Genomic DNA, 25709 nt, shown 5'->3' on the forward strand with positions numbered 1-25709 from the left:
TGGTTGAAAACTAAAAGAGGGTATATTCAGACTAGAAATAAGGTAACATGCAAGATCAGCTTGGATGGGGCTCTGAAAACCTAATCTAGTAGAAGATATCCCTGCTCATTGCATGGGGGGTGAATTAAATGAACTTTAAAGGTCACTTCCAACGCAAACTATTCTATAATTCTATGATTAGATGCCTCTATTCTGTCATTCTGTCATTCTGTCATTCTCTCTTCTTATGAAACAATGCAGGGGGCAGAACTTGTCAGAGAGACTCTCCTGAACGCACGCACGTCCCCTAATTCTGTAAGCCCTGTTATCAGGGATGCTGGCAATCGCGGGGCTGCAGCAGGTGCCGTCGGCTGAGCGGGAGTGGGAGGGCAAAGAGGCGGAGGCCGCTGCCCTGCACCAGAGCGCTGCAGTTGCTGTCGGCGGCTGCGGGTGTCGCTGGTGGCTCACGATGGGTCTAAAGGCGGGCGGCGGCAGCCACCGAAGCAACGGCGAGCGGGCGAGAGACGGGTAATGCACGACCCAATCCTGAAGTAGCGCGGTGGGAGCGAACCGAACCGGGTTACTCAGGGGAAGGCTCGGCGGGAGGAGAGCGGAAATAGGAGGGAACCGCAATCCGGCGCCGGCGGGCGGAGGGGTGAGCGGACAGCTGCTGCCGGGCTTTGCAATGGCGGAGAGAGGAGGGCGCTGGAGCCGGTGGGAGCGAGCCCTGCTCTGGGGAGTGCTGGTGGCGGCGTGGGAGGCGGCGTGGGGGCAGCTGCGCTACTCGATACCCGAGGAGATGCCGAAGGGCTCGTTCGTAGGCGACGTTGCCAAGGACCTGGGGCTGCAGCTGCCGGCGGTCGCCGACCGCGGCGTCCGCATCTTGGACAAAGGTAGGACACAGTATTTTGCTCTTTACGGGAAGACGGGACATTTAGCGACGGCGGAGAGGATAGACAGAGAGCAGCTCTGCGAGAGTGTGCAGCAATGTGTGCTGCGCTGCGAGGTGATAGTGGAGGGAGAAATAAAGATTTACGGAATCGAAGTAGAGATCACGGACATTAACGACAACGCCCCCAGCTTCCGAGAGACAGAAAAAGAACTGAGACTGAGCGAGACGACAACTCCTGGGTCCCGGTTTCCTCTGCCCGGGGCTCATGACCCGGACTCGGGCATGAATTCTCTGCAGAACTACGAGCTAAGCGGCGACGAGCACTTCTCGCTGGCCGTGCAGGCGGGTCCCGGCGGGGATCAGCGTCCCGAGCTGGTGCTGACGAAGGCGCTGGACCGGGAGGAGGCGGCGTTTCACGAGCTGGTGCTGAGGGCGAGCGACGGCGGCGAGCCGGCGCGGACGGGCACGGCGCGGATCCGCGTGGCGGTGCTGGACGCCAACGACAACGCGCCCGTGTTCAGCCAGGCGGAGTACACGGTGCGTGTGCCGGAGGACGTGCCCGTGGGCTCCACCCTTGTCACCGTCACGGCCACGGACGCCGACGAGGGGCTCAACGGGCACGTGAAGTACTCATTGCAAAAGGTCTCGGTTAAAGCATCACAGATTTTCCACCTAGACGCTGACGCGGGAGCGATGACGCTGGTGCGGAGCCTGGACTTCGAGGAAGGCGACTCCTATGAAATAGAAGTGCAGGCAGAAGACGGCGGCGGTCTTTCCGACACTGCAAAATTCGTGATAACAGTGACAGACGTCAACGACAACACACCCCGGATTTCGGTACAATCGGTGTTGAGCGAGATCTCTGAGGACGCCCCGTTGGGGACGATGGTGGCTCTGCTGCACGTTCAGGACCGGGACTCGGGGGCGAACGGCGAGGTGCGGTGCAGCATCTCCGAGAACCTTCCATTCCGGCTGGAAAAATCCTTTGACGACTATTACAGCGTGGTCACGGCTGAGGAGCTGGACCGGGAGGAGATGTCGGAGTACAACGTGACTGTGCGGGCGACGGACGGCGGGTCGCCGGCGCTGTGGAGCAGCGCGGTGCTGTGGCTGCGCGTGCTGGACGTGAACGACAACGCGCCGGTGTTCGCGGAGGCGCGCTACAGCGCCCGTGTGCCCGAGAACAACGCGGCGGGCGCGCTGGTGCTGAGGGTGCGGGCGTGGGACGCGGACTGGGGTCAGAACGCGCGCGTGCGGTACCGGCTGGGGGAGGGGCGTGTGCGGGGCGCGCCGCTGTCGTCGTACGTGTCGGTGGAGGCGGAGACGGGCGCGCTGTACGCGCTGCGCTCGTTCGACTACGAGGAGGTGCGCGAGGTGGGGCTGTGGGTGCGGGCGGAGGACGGCGGCGCGCCGGCGCTGAGCAGCAACGTGTCGGTGCGGCTGGTGATCGTGGACGAGAACGACAACGCGCCGCAGGTGCTGTACCCGCCGGCGGCGCCGCTTGCGGCGGGCGCGGGCTGGGCGGGCGTGGAGCTGGCGCCGCGCTCGGCGGAGCCCGGGGCGCTGGTGGCCAAGGTGGTGGCGGTGGACGCGGACGCGGGGCAGAACGCGTGGCTGTCGTACGAGCTGGCCAAGGCGACGGAGCCGGGGCTGTTCCGCGTGGGGCTGCACAGCGGCGAGGTGCGCACGGCGCGCTTCCCGCTGGCCCGCGACGCGGCGCGGCAGAGCCTGGTGGTGGTGGTGAAGGACCACGGGCGGCCGGCGCTGTCGGCCACGGCCACGCTGACGGTGGTGCTGGCCGAGAGCGTGGCCGAGCTGCTGGCCGAGCTGGGCAGCGCGGCATCGGCGGCGGCGCCGGGCGAGCCGGCCGGCAGCCTGACGCGCTGGCTGGTGCTGGCCGTGGCGGCCGTGTCCTGCCTCTTCCTCGCCTTCCTGCTGCTGCTGCTGGCGCTGCGCCTGCGGCGCTGGCGCCGCTCGCAGCTGCTGCCGGCGGACAGCGGCGCCTTGCGCGGCGTGCCGGCCTCGCACTTCGTGGGCATCGACGGCGTCCGCGCCTTCCTGCACTCCTACTCGCACGAGGTGTCGCTCACGGCCGACTCGCGCAAGAGCCAGCTCCGCTTCTCGGGCGCCAGCTGCTGCGACACCCTCCCCGCCCGCCCGCCGGCTGAGGCGTCCGGTGATCTCGTTCCTACGGGAGATCACATTGCTGAGAATGGCGAACAAGTTTCCTTTCAGGTACGCTCACTTTTTTGTTAACATTCTTTTGTGTACGCAATGCTTATGATTCTTAGGGTAGCCACGGACATTTCACAGTTCATGGTTCACAGGCTAGGAAATCATATTTTACGGTGGTCACCAGATTGTGAATGTCACCTCCTGAACGTGTGCTGAGTCTGTTGTGCATGTTTTACATGCCATGTTCTGTACCGTCTGCGCTGATCTCATCGTATCTGCATTTCTCTTAGGCCTGAAGGTTCTGTTGCATGTGGAACTGCACAAGGAAATTTGAGTCTCTAGGTCTTTCCCTGACACATCCCCGAAATTGGTTATATACTTCCCAGTACACAGTTCTCAGAATTCCGTTTTCAACCCCTCTAGTAGCTCTCAAATGCTGGTAGAAGCAGGCAGCTGTGTAGCCCGAAAGCCATCATCTCTGATGTTCCAGTTTACCTGGAAATCGGCCTTCAACAAGCGAGTTAATCGATCACACTTAAGGACCTCAAAGTTCTACGAATAAATCCTTATTACATGGTGAAAAATTGTTCTGATATCCTATCGAGTTTTTTTACCACTGCTGGGCTTTGTGACCTAACCTTTGGATTCGATACAAATGTAATGGTCGATTACTGTATAAACATAGACATCGAGACAGAGTATATTTACTAGAATATAGCGGGAAAAATATTTTAAAACCAATCACGATTCACAGTCTGGTTGTCATGTGTCTGATATTGGAATGCGAGTTAATCTGAGAACATGAAACATTTCACTCCTTGATTCCCGTATAGTATTAAAACATTTCCCTGACAAACATGCTATTCTGTTTTGAAAACACATCTACCAAACAGGCTGCTTGGAAGCGGTCTGCCCTATTTCCTCTATTACCGATCGTTCATCATACACTGAACAGGCTTTTAGGACTTCAGGAATATAATTAATGAATAATATTAAGTTGCTCTATTGGTCGTTAATCTGCTACGTAAGTTGGTCATACATTGTGTCGTTGCATTTTAAACAAAATAAACTAGTGGCTCATAAAAATTACTGCTTCCAAGTCGAGTCAAAAATCATACTACAAAGTTCCTGGTGAAGGTCCGCGTAGATTGTTTCGTTCTGATCCTAGATCCTTCCAAAATATTGTGACTTTGTATCGGTGCTTTTGTGTGTTCATGTCTCAGCAGTGTCCCTCCATCCCTATATAAATATCTACATTCTTCTTTCGACCTCATATAGAGATACCCACACGCTTGCTACCTCCAGACTCGTGAAACACTGCAAATTCAAGCCAACTTCTTATTCTGATGAGTTATTAATTTGTTACCATGGGTTTTGTATAGGTGCAGCTGGAGGAAAACAGCTTGTCCTCTACGGGATGAATGGCCAGAGTTAACATTAAAGCATTACTTACTGAAAAGGGGAGAAGGTCTTCACATTAACATCTACAGAGACTCAGAGTTTGTGTATCTACACGGCGTAGATAGCCCAGAGAGTTTCCTGAACTTTCTTGCCTTGTGCATAAGGGGCTGTGGTGATACAGCCCTCTTTCAGGTTCGTTTGGTTTGGTTTTTATTTCTTCAGCGTAAGAGAGGCTAGGTTTTAATGTGCAGGTGAGATACAACAGCTTTTCATGAGGGTGGGATCTGTGGGTTTTATCTTGGCTTGTTCAAGAAACAGTAGATGCTGTCGACATTTGCCACAAAATATTTTTAACGTTTGAGAAAGCTGCAATAACGGCCGGCTTAAGAGGTGAGAACGCGGTTTGTCAGAGACATAGATAAAACAAATTCGGGGTTGGGTTGTATGACACTGATACAATCATGCTGGGTTTTCATTGTCGAAAGAGATGGGATCCAGTAGGTCTGGTGTGTCCACTGTGCTTTTCTCAGTGTCTAGGGTTCCCCGCTTTGCTCGTCCATCAATGATCACCGTTCAAAGTGAGAAAGCTGACTGCTAGCTAGGGATCTCCCAGCTGTCAGAAAAAAAACCCACCACTATCTACTAGCAGTGCTTCGGCGTTCGTCCCGTCCTGCTGTTTTTCTTACGGTGGTGAGGAGATGGCAGCGGGGACACTCCCGTGCTTAACCCTAGAGAGCAGCAAGACTGTGGGGCAGAGACAGAGATCCTGACCTACATCCTCCGAGCAGGGGAGGAGAATCTGTCCGGCAGAGGACTTGCAAGTGTAAGGAATTCAGACAATGTGAATTCTTAGATGCACTGTTTCAGCACAGATAGAAGATTTCAGTTTCGCGCCTCTGACAGCATCTCTATTTTCCAACCCGCGTGTGAGTGCGATTCCAGGAGGTGCGCAGCAGGACCTTCGGGCTGTTATCTTCCTCTTGGACGCTGCCGTTCTCAGGCACGGACTCCGGGTGTCACTGTTGGCCAAGGCGGAGAAACGGCTCCTGCGTCGGCTCCTCCCCGGCCCGGCGCCCGTTCAGTGCCACTCCACACGGAGCAGAGCAGAGAGCAGAGCAGGAGCTGCCCGACTCAGCCCGTCCTCCGACCGGCAAGCTGGATTTCATTTCTTTCTCTCAGGTACTGATTTAGCTGCTCGGAAAACCTTATTTTAAATCGCCTGTAGAATACCCTTCAGAGAAGCAGAGCATGGAGGCCCGACCGACAGCGCAGGGCCGCGCAGCCGCCGGGCGGGTCGCGCTGTTGGCCGTGCTGCTACTGCCGGTGTGCTGCCGGGAGCCACCGGAGCGGCTCCGCTACGCTATCCCCGAGGAGCTGGGCAGAGGTTCGCTGGTGGGGCCGCTGGCGCGGGACCTGGGGTTGAGCCCGGCGGACCTGCCGGCACGCAAGCTGCGGATTGTCTCTAGTGACGAAAAGCAATACTTCGCTCTCGGGGAAGACAAAACAAATCTCCGGGTAAACGAGAGGATAGACCGAGAGGGCATCTGCGGGGCCGTGTCGCCCTGTGTCCTCAGTTTGGAGGCAGTCGTGGAAAACCCTTTCAATATATTTCATATGAGCATTATTATCCAGGATATCAATGACAATGCGCCGCAGTTTGACAGAGAAATTTTTGCCATAGAAATTATCGAGTCCACTCCTCCTGGGGTCAAATTCCCACTGGGAAGTGGCAGAGACCCCGACATTGGGACGAACTCACTACAGAACTACCAACTTACCCCCAACCCGCTCTTCTCCCTTGTAGTGAGAGAGAGTCCTGACGGGACGAAGCAGCCGGAACTAGTACTAGAGAAAAACTTAGATCGAGAAAAACAAAGAAATCACAATTTGATACTGACGGCGGTAGACGGCGGAGATCCAGTCCGATCCGGGACTGCCCAGATTAAGATTAACGTGACCGACGCAAATGACAACCCACCAGCATTCACCAAAGAGATCTACAAGGTCCAGCTGCTGGAAAACCTGCCAGAGGGCTCCTTAGCTTTTCAGGTGAAAGCCACTGACAGCGACGAAGGTACGAATGCAGAAATTACATATTCTTTCAGTGACATTTCAAACAGGGCTCTCCAGCTATTCAGTCTGGACTCCAGGACAGGGGACGTAAAGATTAAAGGCTCCTTAGATTATGAAGAAGGGAAACATCATGAAGCAACGGTTGAAGCCAAGGACGGGGGCGGGCTGAGTGCGCATGCCAAAGTGCACATAGACATTCTAGACGCGAACGACAATGCGCCAACACTTTCCCTCCTGCCTATCTTGAACCCGATACCCGAAGACTCAGTCCCGAGCACAGTCGTAGCTGTGATCAATGTCCGTGACAGAGACTCGGGAGATAACGGAGCAGTGAGCTGCAACATCGACGGTGATTTGCCTTTCAGACTAGAACCGTCATCAGAGAACACGCACAAACTAATAATAGCCAGTGCCCTGGATCGAGAAAAGGTGTCCGCTTACAATATCACCATCACTGCCAGGGACCGGGGCCGGCCGTCGCTGTCGAGCAGCACGGCGCTGGTGCTGGAGGTGTCGGACGTGAACGACAACGCGCCGGTGTTCGAGGAGGACGCCTACAGCGCCTACGTGGCGGAGAACAACGCCGTGGGCGCGCCGGTGCTGCGCGTGCTCGCGCGGGACGTCGACGCGGGCGCCAACGGGCGCGTGAGCTACTGGCTGGCGGGCGGCAGCGCGGACGCGGCGGCGTACGTGTCGGTGGAGGCGCGGAGCGGCGCGCTGTACGCGCAGCGCTCCTTCGACTACGAGCAGTGCCGCGAGTTCGCCGTGGTCGTGCGGGCGCAGGACGGCGGGGAGCCGGCGCGGAGCTCGACGGCGACGGTGCGCGTCTTCGTGCTGGACCGCAACGACAACGCGCCGCGGGTGCTCTGGCCGGCGCCGGAAGAGAGAGTACCGGGAGCGGTCCCGGCGTTGGAGCCGTTCGAGGTGGTGCCGCGTTCGGCCGAGGCCGGGTACCTGGTGGCCAAGGTGGTGGCGGTGGACGCAGACGCGGGGCGCAACGCGTGGCTGTCGTACGAGCTGGTGCAGGCGGCGGAGCCGGCGCTGTTCCGCGTGGGGCTGCACAGCGGCGAGGTGCGCACGGCGCGGGCCGTGTCGGAGAGGGACGCGGCCAAGCAGCGGCTGGTGGCCGTGGTGAAGGACCACGGGCAGCCGGCGCTGTCGGCCACGGCCACGCTGCACGTGGTGCTGGCCGAGAGCTTGCAGGAGGCGCTGCCGGAGCTGAGCGAGCGGGCGGCGGGCGCCGAGTCGGCGGCGGAGCTGCAGTTCTACCTGGTGCTGGCGCTGGCGCTGCTGTCCGCGCTGTTCTTGCTGAGCGTGGCGCTGGCCGTGCTGGCGCGGCTGCGCCGGGCCGGGCCGCCCGCCGTCCTGCGCTGCCTGGGCGCGCAGCGCTTGTCCGTGGCCGGCGCCGCCTTCCCGGCCGACTTCTGCGAGGGCACCTTGCCCTACTCCTACAACCTGTGCGTGGCGCCGGGCCGCGCCGTGGCCGAGGCCGCTTGGTTGCCGCCGCCGCCGCCGCTGCCCAGCCTGCCCGCGGAGGAGCTTCTGGTCGGGGAGCCCAGCGGGAAGAGGAGCCCGATCAGCAGCGCCGGCGCAGGAGAGCCGCCCGCCGACCCCGACGCACCTCAGGTCTGTAAGCCCGTGCTCTCTCGCGTTTTCCCTTGAGCTTCTCTGAACCTTCTTCCCTGTTCCCCTGGGTTTTCCTGAGTAGTGTGAATGGGGAGTGCTGCTCCGTGTCTCCGTGAAGAAATGAAGCAACCGGGTATCCCTCTCCCACTCAGAGCAGGCAGCTCGTGGCGTCACTTCTTGCTTCCTCGGTGTTCGCACATTCAGGTTCAGCTAAGAGATGCTAACTACTATTCTCATAGGCGTTAGTAAAGTGGTTAATTAATTGTTTTGGACATTGACAAATGTGACGGACGCTTGGTGTTAGAGATTTTTCCTTCTAATAATTTTTTTTCCAAGCCGATGTACTTGAACCTGGTACGCGTAGTTTAGGGTATGCAGCTGTACTTATCTCTTGCTTTCCTACAGTATTTTGTTGAAAAAATTGTCCTACCTACATTAAGATCCAAGGATTAGAATAATACTTTGCTAATAAGCCTTTACCTTTTACACAGTGATTTCTGAGGCGGGGGGGGAGGAAGTTTCTTCCTCGTCACTCAAGCTATTGAATTATTTGGATAAATACAAATCTAAATTTGTATAAGCTCTACAAAAGTAAATCTCTGTGGCCTGTAAAAATGGGAAATCCCACCTTAAGTCCTTCAAATTTTCACATCAATTCTTAGCTCTTTCTGTAGATGTACCAGCAGTTCAATGCAATTTAATTGCTCTCTCCCAGTTCAAAAAGATTGTTGAGAATAGACAAATATCGGAAAAATCGGAAAAAAAAATCCGTTCTGTCGTATGTTTGCGATGTATCTCCATTCTCGTAATGTGGGATACAGAAAAGGAGAAAATATTTTCAAGCAGCAGGGGAGCCTCCTCCTGCCCTGTGTTCTCAGGACGGTCTTCCTGGGAGAAATCCCTGAGCCCACGCAGGTGCCTGAGCATCACCTCCTCAGGAGCTGTCATATGGAACAATGTCTAAATTAACTGTTCCATCACTATTGACTGAGACCGAGTGTCTCTGTTTCAGTGGCCAAATTCTTCAGCATTTAAATGTCTACTTCAAATGTCTAATGTCAGTCGGTGGTGGAGTAGTTAATTTCGATTATATTCCATATGAAGTGAAGTATTGAAAGAAGAGTTTCTGCTGCTTGGGTTAATGAGTACCTTGCATGCCTTGGGGGTGTGAATATCACGGTTTATATTTTAGAGCCTGTATTATTTTGTTATCCTTGTACAAGCCATTCAAGCATGATCACTACAAAAAATCGTGGTGGGGATTGTAGTTTTGGACAGATAGGAATAGAATGGTAATATTTTGCACGTCAAAATAAGAAAATATATTTTACTTTACAAATATTGCCAATAGCAATAGTGTTTTTTTTCCAGTGAAGTAGAAATAACGGGCATCGTTAAAGAAAAACACTGCTACTTTGTTCTATTTGTCGGGATATGATGTGACTCTATTAGGGACTTCTGGTCTTCAGAAACCGTGAGAGAAAAATAATTCAATCACGACTCTTACAAAGAGCTGTGCAATTTATGGGGGAGATTGTGCTTTGAGACTAATGGAATAAACCTCGTTATATTCTACACGTCATATTTTACATTGCATATACACTGGAGGCCTCTGCCTTCCCCCTGGCTGTCATTACCTTGAAGAAAAAAGAAAAGCTCGGCTGAAGAAAAGCCGACGCAGGAGATCACCGCTGGAGAGAGGCAATGCCTCCGTGGCCACTGTCCCGTGGCCGCGAGCTGTGGGTGGGACAGGCCGGACGGGCAGCGCTGGGCAGCGTTCGGTATCTGCAGTGCCGGGAGGAGGCTGCGGGCGCCGCTGTTGACCGAGGAGGAGCGAGAGGAAGGCCGGAGCGCTGCAGGCAGCCCCGCCCGCTGCGGCCCGGCTCGCTCGCTCTCTGGCTCTGGCTGGCTCGGCGTCCGGGCGGTCTGCGAGCGTCCCCGTGGTGCGGAGCCGTGCTGCAGCGAGGCGCAGGGGCCGGCGGCAGCTCCTGGAAGTGGCGAGCAGGGTCCGAAGCCGGAGGCGGCGGCAGGGAGCTTCCGTTGTTGGTGCGGTGCTGGCGGGGCCGCGTTGGAGATGTGGGTGGCGGGGAGCCCCTCGGGCCGGCGGGAGCGAGCCCTGCTGTGGGGCGTACTGGTGGCAGCGTGGGAGGCGGTGTGGGGGCAGCTGCGCTACTCGATTCCCGAGGAGATGCCGAAGGGCTCGTTCGTGGGCGACGTGGCCAAGGACCTGGGGCTGCAGCTGCCGGCGCTCGCCTACCGCGGCGTCCGCATCTTGGACAAAGGTAGGACGCAGTATTTCGCTCTGCACGGGAAGACGGGACATTTAGTGACTACAGAAAGGATAGACAGAGAGCAGCTGTGCCGGCTACAGGACAAATGCGTGCTGCGCTGTGAATTGTTAGTGGAGGGGAAAATGAACATTTACGGAATCGAAGTAGAGATCACAGACATTAACGACAACGCCCCCAGCTTCAAGGAAGTTGAGCAGGAGGAGAAAATAAGCGAGACGACAGCCCCAGGGTCGCGGTTTCCCCTGCTCAAGGCTCAAGACCCGGACTCGGGACCGAATTCTGTGCAGAGCTACGAGCTAAGCGGCGACGAGCACTTCTCGCTGGCCGTGCAGACGGGTCCCGGCGGGGATCAGCGTCCCGAGCTGGTGCTGGCGAAGGCGCTGGACCGGGAGGAGGCGGCGTTTCACGAGCTGGTGCTGAGGGCGAGCGACGGCGGCGAGCCGGCGCGGACGGGCACGGCGCGGATCCGCGTGGCGGTGCTGGACGCCAACGACAACGCGCCCGTGTTCAGCCAGGCGGAGTACACGGTGCGTGTGCCGGAGGACGTGCCCGTGGGCTCCACCCTCGTCACCGTCACGGCCACGGACGCCGACGAGGCGCTCAGCGGGTACCTGAAATACTCACTGAAGAAAGTCTCTGATATAGAACTGGGAAATTTCCAGCTGGACAGTGAGACGGGAGCAATCACTCTGGTGCGGAGCCTGGACTTCGAAGAAAGTGACTCATACGAAATGGAAGTGCAGGCACGGGATGGAGGGGGGCTTTCCAACACAGCCAAAGTGGAGATAACAGTGACAGACGTTAACGACAACGTACCCGAACTGACAGTGTCGTCAGTGCAGAGTGAGATTTCTGAGGATGCCCCATCGGGGACAATAGTGGCCCTGCTGCACGTACAGGATCGGGACTCGGGGGTAAACGGCGAGGTGCGGTGCAGCATCACCGATAGTCTTCCATTCCATTTGGAGAAGTCGTTTGAGAATTACTACCGCGTGGTGACGACTCGGGAGCTGGACCGGGAGCAGGTGTCAGAGTACAACGTGACTGTGCGGGCGGCGGACGGCGGGTCGCCGGCGCTGTGGAGCAGCGCGGTGCTGTGCCTGCGGGTGCTGGACGTGAACGACAACGCGCCGGTGTTCGCGGAGGCGCGCTACAGCGCCCGTGTGCCCGAGAACAACGCGGCTGGCGCGCTGGTGCTGAGCGTGCGGGCGTGGGACGCGGACTGGGGTCAGAACGCGCGCGTGCGGTACCGGCTGGGGGAGGGGCGTGTGCGGGGCGCGCCGCTGTCGTCGTACGTGTCGGTGGAGGCGGAGACGGGCGCGCTGTACGCGCTGCGCTCGTTCGACTACGAGGAGGTGCGCGAGGTGGGGCTGTGGGTGCGGGCGGAGGACGGCGGCGCGCCGGCGCTGAGCAGCAACGTGTCGGTGCGGCTGGTGATCGTGGACGAGAACGACAACGCGCCGCAGGTGCTGTACCCGCCGGCGGCGCCGCTTGCGGCGGGCGCGGGCTGGGCGGGCGTGGAGCTGGCGCCGCGCTCGGCGGAGCCCGGCGCGTTGGTGGCCAAGGTGGTGGCGGTGGACGCGGACGCGGGGCAGAACGCGTGGCTGTCGTACGAGCTGGCCAAGGCGACGGAGCCGGGGCTGTTCCGCGTGGGGCTGCACAGCGGCGAGGTGCGCACGGCGCGCTTCCCGCTGGCCCGCGACGCGGCGCGGCAGAGCCTGGTGGTGGTGGTGAAGGACCACGGGCGGCCGGCGCTGTCGGCCACGGCCACGCTGACCGTGGTGCTGGCCGAGAGCGTGGCCGAGCTGCTGGCCGAGCTGGGCAGCGCGGCATCGGCGGCGGCGCCGGGCGAGCCGGCCGGCAGCCTGACGCGCTGGCTGGTGCTGGCCGTGGCGGCCGTGTCCTGCCTCTTCCTCGCCTTCCTGCTGCTGCTGCTGGCGCAGCGCCTGCGGCGCTGGCGCCGCTCGCAGCTGCTGGCGGCGGGCGGCGGCGCCTTGCGCGGCGTGCCGGCCTCGCACTTCGTGGGCATCGACGGCGTCCGCGCCTTCCTGCACTCCTACTCGCACGAGGTGTCGCTCACGGCCGACTCGCGCAGGAGCCAGCTCCGCTTCTCGGGCGCCAGCTGCTGCGACACCCTCCCGGCCCGCCCGCCGCCCGACGAGCCCGCGCCGCTGCTCGGGGAGGACCCCGCCGCTCCCCCGGTGAGTTCCAATGACCGCCCTTTCTCCGCGACGGTTCCCTCTGCTGCTTCTCTGCCCTTTCCCCGCCGCGTTCTGCTGCATCCCGCCTACTGAGGTTTGGTTACAGGGAAGGCAAAGCTTCGTTCAGCAACGCGCTGTGTGCTGGTGGCTCTTGCTCCTTGGAGGTGAACTTGGGATCGTTGTTCACTGTTACCGTGGGCGTGGGAGGGGGGAAAAGTGGGGTTGTTGCTGCCTTGAGCTTCGTTATTGGAGGGCTTTGTGTTTTTATCACGTTGTTACTGTATTACAGGATGTTGAGTGACCAAGTCTTGTCCTGAAGGATAACATCTCGTTTACTTTTAGAACCTTGATGTAGTGAGGAGAAAATGTAGCTTCATCTATGCTAAATATTCCTTTATGAAGTCACTTATATGATCTAGTGCATGTAGTAATAGCTTAATTGTGTACTAATTATAAATGCGTTGAGCCAAATATTTCTTCTTTGCCTACTGAATACCTGGGTTATGTATCCTCACTAAGATCTATAATTTAGAAGAATATGTTCTGACCCCTTCATTTTTTATTCCTTTCCTCGTTGTAATGATGTGAAGGTGAGCCTTTGTCTCTGACAATGTGTGTAAGATCGAAATGCAACATTTGCCTGATTGTCACATGCATGCCTTTCATGTTTACAGCTGTAAAGAGTAAGATTTCCATAGATGTGTTTCAATAAAATGTTACTCGAAGAAATACTCTTTCTTGTCGCATACATATACTGAGAACTCAAATATTATCCACGGTAAGGAGAATCTGTATAGATTTCATTAGGTGTTGTCCATGTGCAAGTGATGAAGATCATTGACAGTGATGTGATCTGTGAAGTGTCTGAGCAGAGTTCTTGGGGTACTTTGTGTAAGGAGGTATTAGTGGAGACAAGGCATGTGTTTTGTTAATTCCCAAGGTTACTTGCTGGGCTACAGAAAATGATTCTGAAAGTGTCTTGATTTTGGATATCACATGGCTTAAATTCCAGTTGACCAAGTTGTGGGTTCATCAGTTTGTTTTCCTGTTGCATGATGTCTCCTGTGAATGGCAGTTGTTGAGCACAGACAGACAATTTACATTAAGAGTTAATGTCTGCATCTTTATCAGAGCTGCATGTTGTGAGAGCATTTAACATTTCTTTGAATTACTGTGATGTTTGGGTAGGGTGAAGACTGACTGTTTCGAGACAGGACAGGTCAAAACATGTGCTATGGTATAATCAAAATGCTTAGAAGTCAGGTTTTTATGATTCAATTGGTTCTACTTGTTAGACAGGGCCCACAGTTGTGGCTCCACACATTTTCCTTTTCTATTGTCTGAAGGAATTGCATGGAAGAACTGTGGCTGTGGTCTATGGTGCGAGATGCTGTCTGAGTCTCCTGTGGACTCTTTACCAACCAGATACCTGTCTTGTATACTTACTACAGTTGACATAATCTATGATTCCTTTACTTGTGCAAGTTTCCCATTCTTGCCTTGTTTGTTATCCAGGTCTAGAGCTGAGCGTCATTGTGAGTGGTGGCCCTGAAAACAATAAAAGATCTCTTAAAATTGTTTGACTGGGGAAGCAGTTTCTAGCCATACTTGGAAGGTGTTCAGCTGCAAGACAAAGATTGTCATAGACTTCTGTTTCACTAAAATGTCACTGAATGACATGTTCTTTTGCCTGTAGTTACCATATTGTCAAAACAGTGGATAGTGATTTTGATTCAAGTAAAGGCTGTGAATGCAGAGTGAGGAGGGTGAGCAGCTGGCTTAGAACCATGAAAGTATGTGGGTTAATGTTGCTTTGATTTCATGCCTGGTGCCAAGGCCTGTGCCATGTTTGCTGTGATCCTGGATTCCCTATCCTGAAAGACAATGGTAGTTCTCCAATCATGAAGTGTTTGCACAATAACTGTGTATGTAGAATGACGAGGCATCAGCAGAATGGCTTATAATTCCTGTGTGAAAACTCCTTTACCCATCTCTGTCTCCCTATTACTTCCCTGCTTCTGGACAGTGTTTTTGCATTTGAAAGTGTGCGTGTTGTTTTTCAGCAACTACTTCCTTCAAACACCTAAGAGAGTTTTTTGTTTGGTTGGTTTTGGTTTTTCTGTTTTTGGTTTTGGTTTTGGTTTTTTTTGTGTGTGGGTTTTTTTTTTTTGTTTGTTTTTGTTTTTGTTTTTGGTGGGTTTTTTGTGAGGAAAATGAAGCAGAAGATAAAAGAGAATCTGTGGTAGTTTCTCAGGAGCCTTTAACTTGAGAATGAGGCCCATGATAAGGTCTTTATGCATACGGTTTCAAATATGTGAGAGATGAGAAGGCCACATATTAGAAGACGTGATGAGAGCCAATGACTCTTTCTTAAAAAGAAACCCCCATCAACGCTGTACAGAGTAAGACTGTAGGGTTGCACTTGCAGTGTGAGGCTGCAATGACTTCCAATGCTCTCAGGGATTAACTTCCACATATATAGTGAATCCTGAGACAACCTTCCAATCAGTTTCTCTGACAACACTTTAATTCTTCCTTATATTGCTTGTCTGGTTTATGGTTCTGTTTTTCTTCTCTTTGTTTCTAAGTATGAAGGTTAACTTATAATTATCGGCATACCTGGTTTAGCAATGTGTTGTGTGTTCATGTCTCTTGCTCATGCTATACCGGGTGTTAAAGGCAAGAGATGGGAGGCTGCCTTTGTGTTATGTTTTGGTAGGGAGAATAGATGAAAGTATGACTATAGGAGAAGTCACATCTCTGTAGAGTGTTGTTTGTTATGAAAGAAGAGAATAGATTCCACCTAAGCTATTAGTATGATGACCACTCCTGTTTTCTTTTGTCTGTTTATCCTTTGTGTGCTTCAGAATCCTGTTTCTCCTCAGAATGGTGGTGAGCAGACAAATGTACCTCCCTTCTTGATGTGATCATAGTGTGTTATCATCTCATGATATGCTTTTGCCAATTCTGAGAAGGTCAGAAGCAAATCTGCAAGTTGTCTAGGGTTGGAGAGAAGACAGAGTAGCTCTGGTGAGGCCTATAGAAAAGAGGTGATCGTTTCCTTGCTTGCCACAGTTAAAACAAGCATGTGTTTAATGGAGTACAATGCAATTTGAGTTGCTTCTGCTGAATAAGTTTGACCTAAGAAATATTATTCCAACTGATCCGTTCACTTCTGTATGTTTATAACTCTTTCTTTGCTTCTTGTCATGACCTCAGCCTCAGGGTATCTGCTCATATTTGGAAAGTTTCATCTGCTCTAATTCCCATACACACCTTTTATGTTCACAGCTGTGGAGAGGAGGGCTTCCATAGACGTAGTACACGTACTCCCAGAGACACAGTTGTCTCTAGCAAAATAAAGCAAAGCCATCTGTCCTGCAGTCCTCAGAGTGCCAAGTGGCCACCCAGCCCAGTCAGGGTTTCCATGAACAAACTAGCGGTCAGTGGCAGAACGTGTGCAGGATGTCTCCCACATAGTCCCCCAAAACATGCTGACTGCTAAACTGGAGAGATATTGGTTTGACTGGTGGACTGTTGGGTGGAGAAAGAACTGGCTGGACATCCACATCCCAAGTTATAGTCAGTAGTTTGATGTCCAGCTGGCGATCAGTAACATATTGTGTCCCTCAAGAGTCCATACTGGGACCAGTACTATTTAGTATCTTCATAGACAGTGGGATTGAGTGCACCCTCAGCAAGTTTGCAGACAACACCAAGGTGAGTGCTGCAGTTGATTCACTCGAGGGAAGAGATGCCATTCAGAGGGACCCTGACAGGCTTGAGAAGTGGACTCACATGTGCACCTTAGGAAGTTCAACAAGGCCAAGTGCAAGGTCCTGCACCCAGGTCAGGACAATACCCGGTTTCAATACAGACAGTGGGTGAATGGATTGAGAGCAGCCTTGCAGAGAAGGACTCAGGGGTACTGGTGAGTGATGAATGGGACATGAGCTGGAAATGGCCCAGAAGGCCAATTGTATCCTGGTCTGTATAACACGTAGCATGACCAGGAGGTCAAGGGAGGTGGTTCTCCCATTCTACTCTGCTTTTGCAAGAACCCACCTGGCATAGCACACACTACAATAAATGGACTTGTTAGAGTAGGCCCAGAGAAGTACCATGCAGTTGTCAAAGAGCTGGAACATGTCTGCTGTAAAGAAGAGCTGAGAGTAGAGGTGCTTCAGCCTGAAGAAGTGAAGGCTCTCAGCAGATGTTATTGCACCTTTTCAATAAACAAAGGAAGGTTATAAGAAAGAGTTTTTAGCAGGTCCTGTCATGACAGGTCAAGGGTCAAAGATTTTAAGCTGAAAGAGGGTAGGTTTAGATTGGACATAAGGAAGAAAAGTTTTATAATGAAGGTATTGAGACACTGAAACAAGTTGCCCAGAGAAGTTATGGATGCATCATCATTTGAAGGGTTTAAGGTCAGGACGTATGGGGCTTTTGAGCAACATGATCTTTTGATGAATGTCCCTGACCATGGCAGAGGGGTGGACTAGATCTTTAAACATAATTTCCAATCCAAATCATTCTATGATTCTATGAAAAGTTTTACCTGGCTATACATTTTCCCATTGTCAGCCCCTCGAGTATGGAGACATAAGAGAAGGAACCTTTGTGAATCAAAATAATAAATGTTAATCTGCTTTCTTAGCATAAAATGATACACATTACTGTTGGGCTGATATATTTTTATCAGTGTAATTGTTCTACGAAAATATATAAATCAGCAGGACAGAAGTCAGAGACTTAAATGAACAAAAGGAAGAAATGTTTGGAAGAGGGAAAACCTTTACAGGCCTGCCATTAAAGGATTGAAATTGCTTTTGCTTTACTCTGTTTGTGATTACTTATTGATTACTCCATTACAAATATTTCCTTCTTGGTATTTGCTCCAGGTAAGGGAAACAGAATTCCCAATAGATGACAAAGTGCTAAAGAGCTCTTCTCTACTTATACTTCCGTATCTTACTCTTAAACTTCCCTCTTGATTTTATTAATAGAACTTGAATTCCTTTATTTCTTGATCGGCTGTAAATATTTAAAGCACACTATTCATTGTGGCTCAAGGAGATGACCTAAAAGCACCTGACAGCGTCTCCACGTTTTAAACACCTTTGGTGTTGCAGCAAGCGAGAGCTTCTTCCCTTTTTGATTCTAATGACACCAGGGCCACGCAACAGACTGCAGGCACCAAACCCCTGTGAGAAGCCCGGGCCTCCGGTAGCGCGGCCATCAGGCGGCTGCGGTGGCGTCGCGGCGCCTCCAGGTGCCGCTGTTGGCCGAGGCGGAGCGGCGCTGGAGCCGGAGCCGCAGCCGCCGCAGCGTCCTGCCCCCGCAGGCTGTTCGCTCGCCCGGCGCCGGCCAGAGCGGCAGCGGCACAGGGAGCAGCGGCGAGAGGCGGCGCGGATTGGGAAGCAGCGCCCACATCGCTCGCTGCCCTCCGGCGGCCCCTGCGCTCTTTGCGGAGAGGGTCTGGAAGGAGGGAGGGCAGCGGCAGGAGGGAGAAGCGCGGCGAGCGCTGCCGAGAATGGCGGGCGGACAGAGGCAGAAGTGGCGGCGAGCAGGCGGGCGAGTGCTGCTGCCCGCTTTGCTGCTGGCCTTGTGCTGGCGGGCGGCGGCAGAGCGGCTTCGTTACACCATCCCCGAGGAGCTGGGCAGAGGTTCGCTGGTGGGGCCGCTGGCGCGGGACCTGGGGCTGAGCCCGGCGGACCTGCCGGCACGCAAGCTACGGCTCAGTGCCGAGAAGCAATACTTCACGGTGAGCGGGGAGAACGGGAACCTGTACGTGAGCGAGAGGCTGGACCGGGAGGAGATGTGCGGTGAGGCGGCGTCCTGCTCCGTCAGCTTCGAGGCGCTGGTGCAGAACCCTCTCAACGTTTTCCTCGTCGAGGTGGCCATCCAGGACGTCAACGACAACGCACCGCACTTCTTGAGAGACAGTTTCCTGCTGGAGATCAACGAGTTCACTTCTCCTGGTGCCCGTTTTGCATTGGGCAAGGCGCAAGACGCGGACGTGGGCAGCAACTCGCTGCAAGGCTACGAGCTGGAGGCCAACGGGTATTTCGCAGTGGAGGTGAAGGAGAGCCCGGACGGCAGCAAGTTCGCGGAGCTGGTTCTGCGCCGTGCGCTGGACCGGGAGCGCGAGCCGAGCCTGCGTCTGGTGCTGACTGCCCTAGACGGCGGCGACCCGCCCCGGAGCGGCACCGCCCAGCTCTGCATCAACGTCACCGACGCCAACGACAACGCGCCGGTGTTCACGCAGGACCGGTACCGCGCGAGCCTGCGGGAGGACGCACCCCCAGGATCGACGGTTCTCAATGTCTCCGCCTCTGACGCTGATGCCGGGACCTACGCTCGCATCACGTATGGCTTCGGTGAAACGCCGGCCAAGGTGCTTCAGAAGTTTAGGCTGGACGCGGAAAGCGGAACGATCACGCTGCAGGAGGCGCTGGACTTCGAGGACACGCGAGGCTACACGCTGCTGGTGGAGGCGAGGGACGGAGGTGGTTTGGTGGCTCACTGCGAAGTGGACGTGGAGGTACTGGACGTCAACGACAACGCGCCCGAGGTGACACTGACGTCGGTGTCGTCTCCGGTGCCCGAGGACGCACCGGAAGGCACGGTGGTGGCGCTGGTGAAAGTGCGAGACCGGGACTCCGGGGAGAACGGGGAGGTGTCGTGCGAGCTGTCGGGCGAGGCGCCGCTGTCGCTCGTGGCGTCGTCGGGCGGCTCGTACAAGGTGGTGACGGCGAGCGCACTGGACCGGGAGCAGGCGGCCGAGCACCGGGTGACGGTGGTGGCCAGGGACCGGGGCCGGCCGGCGCTGTCGAGCAGCACGGCGCTGGTGCTGGAGGTGTCGGACGTGAACGACAACGCGCCGGTGTTCGAGGAGGCCGCCTACAGCGCCTACGTGGCGGAGAACAACGCGGCGGGCGCGCCGGTGCTGCGCGTGCTCGCTCGGGACGCAGACGCGGGCGCTAACGGTCGCGTGAGCTACTGGCTGGCGGGCGGCAGCGCGGACGCAGCGGCGTACGTGTCGGTGGAGGCGCGGAGCGGCGCGCTGTACGCGCAGCGCTCCTTCGACTACGAGCAGTGCCGCGAGTTCGCCGTGGTCGTGCGGGCGCAGGACAGCGGGGAGCCGGCGCGGAGCTCGACGGCGACGGTGCGCGTCTTCGTGCTGGACCGCAACGACAACGCGCCGCGGGTGCTCTGGCCGGCGGCGGAAGCGGGAGAGAGAGTGCCGGGGTCGGCGCCGGCGCTGGAGCCGTTCGAGGTGGTGCCGCGTTCGGCCGAGGCCGGGTACCTGGTGGCCAAGGTGGTGGCGGTGGACGCGGACGCGGGGCGCAACGCGTGGCTGTCGTACGAGCTGGTGCAGGCGGCGGAGCCGGCGCTGTTCCGCGTGGGGCTGCACAGCGGCGAGGTGCGCACGGCGCGGGCCGTGTCGGAGAGGGACGCGGCCAAGCAGCGGCTGGTGGCCGTGGTGAAGGACCACGGGCAGCCGGCGCTGTCGGCCACGGCCACGCTGCACGTGGTGCTGGCCGAGAGCTTGCAGGAGGCGCTGCCGGAGCTGAGCGAGCGGGCGGCGGGCGGCGAGTCGGCGGCGGAGCTGCAGTTCTACCTGGTGCTGGCGCTGGCGCTGCTGTCCGCGCTGTTCCTGCTGAGCGTGGCGCTGGCCGTGCTGGCGCGGCTGCGCCGGGCCGGGCCGCCCGCCGTCCTGCGCTGCCTGGGCGCGCAGCGCTTGTCCGTGGCCGGCGCCGCCTTCCCGGCCGACTTCTGCGAGGGCACCTTGCCCTACTCCTACAACCTGTGCGTGGCGCCGGGCCGCGCCGTGGCCGAGGCCGCTTGGCTGCCGCCGCCGCTGCCCAGCCTGCCCGCGGAGGAGCTTCTGGGCGGGGAGCCCAGCGGGAAGAGGAGCCCGATCAGCAGTGCCGGCGCGGGAGAGCCGCCTGCCGACCCCGACGCACCACAGGTCTGTAAGTCCCCGCTCTCTCGCGCTTTTCCTTGAGCTTTTCTGTACCTTCTTCCCTGTTCCCCTGGGTTTTCCCGAGAGATGTGAATGGGGAGTGCTGCTCCGTGTCTCCGTGAAGAAATGAAGGTACCACCCTCTGAATCGTCGCAGGTGGCTTCAGTTCTTTGTTCTGTATTATCTGAGTGGCGTTGACTACAAATCTCGTGTGGGTTCGTAACGCGGTAAATTAATTATTTTACACCATGAGAAATGTGCTGGACTCTCTGTGTTAGAGAAATTTTTTTCTCATAACTTTTTTCTCAAACCAATATCCAGGTAGCTGGTCTATAGCTGGATGCAAATCTTTTGCCTTCCTAAATGAAAGGTGCACGTAGCTGCATGAATGGCAGCTCTTCTCTTCCTCCCTGTGCTATCTTGTTTTTTGTATGATGGCTGCAGAAATGGCATTATTAATGGCACGGATAAATATTTTCCGGGCATGATTTTTTTTCCCCATAATAGCGTAGAATCAGGAAATCGAGGATGATTCAGATCGACCGCGATGGTGGAGCCGAGAAGTAACTATGTCAAGAGAGAAGGGTAGTCCCTGAGGAGGACTTCATTTAAGTTGGTGTTCAGTGTTCTCTTGTGGTATTTCTCGGGGACTAGGAAAATCGCCGCTGAAACTAAGCGATGTTTTCGTGGCGACTGTCCCGTGGCCGCGAGCTGTGGGTGGGACAGGCCGGGCGGGCAGCGCTGGGCAGCGTTCGGTGTCTGCAGTGCCGGGAGGAGGCTGCAGGCGCCGCTGTTGACCGAGGAGGAGCGAGAGGAAGGCCGGAGCGCTGCAGGCAGCCCCGCCCGCTCCGGCCCGGCTCGCTCGCTGGCTGGCTCGGCGTCCGGGCGGCCTGCGAGCGTCCCCGCGGTGCGGAGCCGTGCTGCAGCGAGGCGGAGGGACCGGCGGCAGCGACCGAGAGCGGCGAAACAGGGGTCGAAGCAGGAGGAGGCGACGGCTGCCCTTGTTGGTGCGGAACCGCGGCAGAGATGTGGGCGGCGGGGAGGTGCTGTGGCTGGCGGGAGCGAGCCCTGCTGTGGGGCGTGCTGGTGGCGACGTGGGGGGCGGCGTGGGGGCAGCTGCGCTACTCGATTCCCGAGGAGCTGCCAAAGGGCTCGTTCGTGGGCGACGTTGCCAAGGACCTGGGGCTGCAGCTGCCGACGCTCCGAGACCGAGGCGTCCGTATCTTGGACAAAGGTAGGACGCAGTATTTTGCTCTTTACGGGAAGACGGGACATTTAGTGACGGCGGATAGAATAGACAGAGAGCAGCTCTGCGATAGTGTGCAGCAATGCGTGCTGCGGTGTGAGGTGATAATAGAGAGAGAAATGCAGATATACGAAATCGAAGTGGAAATAACGGACACTAACGACAACGCCCCCAGCTTCCGAGAGGCAGAAAAAGAACTTAGAATGAGCGAGACGACAGCCCCAGGGTCGCGGTTTCCCCTGACCGAGGCTCACGACCCGGACTCGGGACCGAATTCTGTGCAGAGCTACGAGCTAAGCGGTGATGAGCACTTCTCGCTGGCCGTGCAGGCGGGTCCCGGCGGGGATCAGCGTCCTGAGCTGGTGCTGGCGAAGGCGCTGGACCGGGAGGAGGCGGCGTTTCACGAGCTGGTGCTGAGGGCGAGCGACGGCGGCGAGCCGGCGCGGACGGGCACGGCGCGGATCCGCGTGGCGGTGCTGGACGCCAACGACAACGCGCCCGTGTTCAGCCAGGCGGAGTACACGGTGCGTGTGCCGGAGGACGTGCCCGTGGGCTCCACCCTCGTCACCGTCACGGCCACCGACGCCGACGAGGGCCTGAATGGGCAGGTGAAATATTCGTTGAACAAAATCACGGAGAAAGCCTCGGAGATTTTCCATCTGGACGCTGAGACGGGAGCGATCTCGCTGGTGCGTAGCCTGGACTTCGAGGAAGGTGACTGGTACGAAATGGAGGTGCAGGCACGGGACGGCGGGGAACTTTTTGTTACGGCAAAAGTGGCGATAACCGTGACAGACGTCAATGATAACGCCCCCGAACTCACAATTTCATCAGCCTTGAGTGAAATCTCGGAAGCTGCCCCATCGGGAACGGTGGTGGCCCTACTGCACGTGCAGGACCGTGACTCGGGGGCGAACGGCGAGGTTCGGTGCTCGCTGGACGGCGACGTCCCGTTCCGACTACGTAGCTCGCGGGGCAGCTACTACAGCGTGGTGACGGCTCGCGAGCTGGACCGGGAGCAGGTGTCGGAGTACAACGTGACGGTGCGGGCGGCGGACGGCGGGTCGCCGGCGCTGTGGAGCAGCGCGGTGCTGTGGCTGCGGGTGCTGGACGTAAACGACAACGCGCCGGTGTTCGCGGAGGCGCGCTACAGCGCCCGTGTGCCCGAGAACAACGCGGCGGGCGCGCTGGTGCTGAGGGTGCGGGCGTGGGACGCGGACTGGGGTCAGAACGCGCGCGTGCGGTACCGGCTGGGGGAGGGGCGTGTGCGGGGCGCGCCGCTGTCGTCGTACGTGTCGGTGGAGGCGGAGACGGGCGCGCTGTACGCGCTGCGCTCGTTCGACTACGAGGAGGTGCGCGAGGTGGGGCTGTGGGTGCGGGCGGAGGACGGCGGCGCGCCGGCGCTGAGCAGCAACGTGTCGGTGCGGCTGGTGATCGTGGACGAGAACGACAACGCGCCGCAGGTGCTGTACCCGCCGGCGGCGCCGCTTGCGGCGGGCGCGGGCTGGGCGGGCGTGGAGCTGGCGCCGCGCTCGGCGGAGCCCGGCGCGCTGGTGGCCAAGGTGGTGGCGGTGGACGCGGACGCGGGGCAGAACGCGTGGCTGTCGTACGAGCTGGCCAAGGCGACGGAGCCGGGGCTGTTCCGCGTGGGGCTGCACAGCGGCGAGGTGCGCACGGCGCGCTTCCCGCTGGCCCGCGACGCGGCGCGGCAGAGCCTGGTGGTGGTGGTGAAGGACCACGGGCGGCCGGCGCTGTCGGCCACGGCCACGCTGACCGTGGTGCTGGCCGAGAGCGTGGCCGAGCTGCTGGCCGAGCTGGGCAGCGCGGCATCGGCGGCGGCGCCGGGCGAGCCGGCCGGCAGCCTGACGCGCTGGCTGGTGCTGGCCGTGGCGGCCGTGTCCTGCCTCTTCCTCGCCTTCCTGCTGCTGCTGCTGGCGCAGCGCCTGCGGCGCTGGCGCCGCTCGCAGCTGCTGGCGGCGGGCGGCGGCGCCTTGCGCGGCGTGCCGGCCTCGCACTTCGTGGGCATCGACGGCGTCCGCGCCTTCCTGCACTCCTACTCGCACGAGGTGTCGCTCACGGCCGACTCGCGCAGGAGCCAGCTCCGCTTCTCGGGCGCCAGCTGCTGCGACACCCTCCCGGCCCGCCCGCCGCCCGACGAGCCCGCGCCGCTGCTCGGGGAGGACCCCGCCGCTCCCCCGGTGAGTTCCAATGACCGCCCTTTCTCTGCCACCCTTTTCTCTGCTGATTCACTGCGCTTTTTTGCGTTACACTTCGGGATGTTTGGTTACAGTGACTGCCGAGCTTCATTCGGCAGCGCGCTCTGTGCTGGTGGCTCTTGCACCCGGGAGGTGAACGTGGGATCCTTGCTCAGAGTTACCGCAGGCGTGGGAGGGCGTAGAAGTGATGCTGTTGCTGGCTTCAGCTTCGTTAGCGGAAGACATTGTGTTTTTATGACGTCGTTACTGTATCACTGGATGTTGAATGATCAAGTCTTGTCCTAAAGGAGAGCACCTCGGTTTACTTTTAGAACCTTGACGTAGTGAGGAGAAAACGTAGCTTCCTCTGTGCATTGACGTTTAAAATATAGCTATGTGAAGCCCCTTTTGTGATCCTGGTGCACGTAGTAATAGCTTAATGACGTACTAATTATAAATGCCATTTACGAATAGCCTAATTATGTACTAAGTAGAAATGCGTGAGCGAAATATTTCTTCCTTGCCTACTAAATACCTGGGTTATGTATCCTCACAAAGATCTATAATATACAAGAAGATGTTCTGATCCCCTCCTTTCTTCTTCCTTTCCTCTTTGTAACGAGCTGAAGGTGGGCCTTTGTCTCTGTCAATGTGTGGAAGATCCTATCTGCAATATTTGCCTGATTTTCACCTACATGCCTTTCATGTTTACAGCAGTAAAGAGAAAGATTTCTATAGATGTGTTTCTTTAAAATGTTACTGGAAAAAATGTTCTTGCTTGTCACATACACATGCTGAGAATTCAAGTATTATCCATGCCAAGAAGAATCTATCCGTGCAAATATCATTAGTTGTCATCCATGTGTAAGTGACGGAGACCATCAACAATAATGTGAACTGTGAAGTGTCTGAGCAGAGTTTTTGGGGTTCTGTGTGTAAGGAGGTACTTTGGGAGGCAAGGCATATTTTTTGTTAATTGCCAAGGTTAATTGCTGGCCGACCGAATATGTGTCTGAAGGTGTCTTCATTTTGGGTATCACGCTGCTCAAATTCCAGTTGACCAAGTTGTGGGTTCATCAGTTTGTTTTCCTGTTGCATGATGTCTCCTGTGAATGGCAGTTGTTGAGCACAGACAGACAATTTCTGTTAAGAGTTGATGACTGTATCTTTATCAGAGCTGCATGTTATGAGAACATTTAACCTTTCTTTGAATTACTGTGATATTTGGGGAGGATGAAGACTGTCTGTTTCGAGACAGGGCAGGTCAAAACAAAACATGTGCTGTGGGATAATCAAAATGCCTACAAGGTAGATTTCATGGTTCAATTGGTCCTACTTGTTAGATGGGGCCCACAGTTGTGTTTCCAGACTATTTCCCTTTTCTATTGTCTCAAGGAATTACATGGAAGAACTATGGCTACACTCTGTGGTGTGAGATCGTGTCTGAGTTGCCTTTGACTTTGTATGGTGTCCTATCTGTGGGAGATGAGTGGGCCACATATTAGAAGAATTGCTGAAAGCTGAGGACTATTTATTACAATGAAACCCCAAACAATGTAGACCAGAGTGAGACTTTAGGGATACACTTGCAGCTTGAGGCCTCAGTGACTTCCAGCTGCTCTCAGGGATGAATTTCTTTGACTGTAGTGAAGTCTTCCCAG

General features: G+C 56.4%; 2 protein-coding genes and 1 pseudogene across 3 annotated transcripts; all 3 read left to right on the forward strand.

Moving 5' to 3' along the window:
* Positions 1–664: 664 nt before the first annotated feature.
* On the forward strand, positions 665–8182 carry LOC309445311 (uncharacterized protein; the record flags this gene model as incomplete). The annotated part of the gene is made up of 2 exons (XM_082063941.1): positions 665–3106; positions 5639–8182. The coding sequence occupies 2 exons, from the start codon at positions 665–667 to the stop codon at positions 8180–8182; spliced, it is 4986 nt and encodes a 1661-aa protein (XP_081920067.1).
* Positions 8183–9850: 1668 nt separating this feature from the next.
* LOC309445312 (protocadherin gamma-A10-like) lies at positions 9851–12731 on the forward strand (annotated as a pseudogene). The gene has a single exon. The product of its transcript is annotated as a protocadherin gamma-A10-like (transcript).
* A 1694-nt stretch (positions 12732–14425) lies between these two features.
* On the forward strand, positions 14426–24354 carry LOC309445313 (uncharacterized protein; the record flags this gene model as incomplete). The annotated part of the gene is given in 6 exon segments (XM_082063942.1): positions 14426–14431; positions 17869–20621; positions 20623–20657; positions 21284–21482; positions 21484–21616; positions 21619–24354. Coding segments are annotated over 6 exon segments (5862 nt in total).
* Positions 24355–25709: the final 1355 nt, after the last annotated feature.

This window comes from Streptopelia decaocto, assembly GCF_964273445.1.
Source record: "Streptopelia decaocto genome assembly, chromosome: 12".
NCBI lineage: Eukaryota > Metazoa > Chordata > Aves > Columbiformes > Columbidae > Streptopelia > Streptopelia decaocto.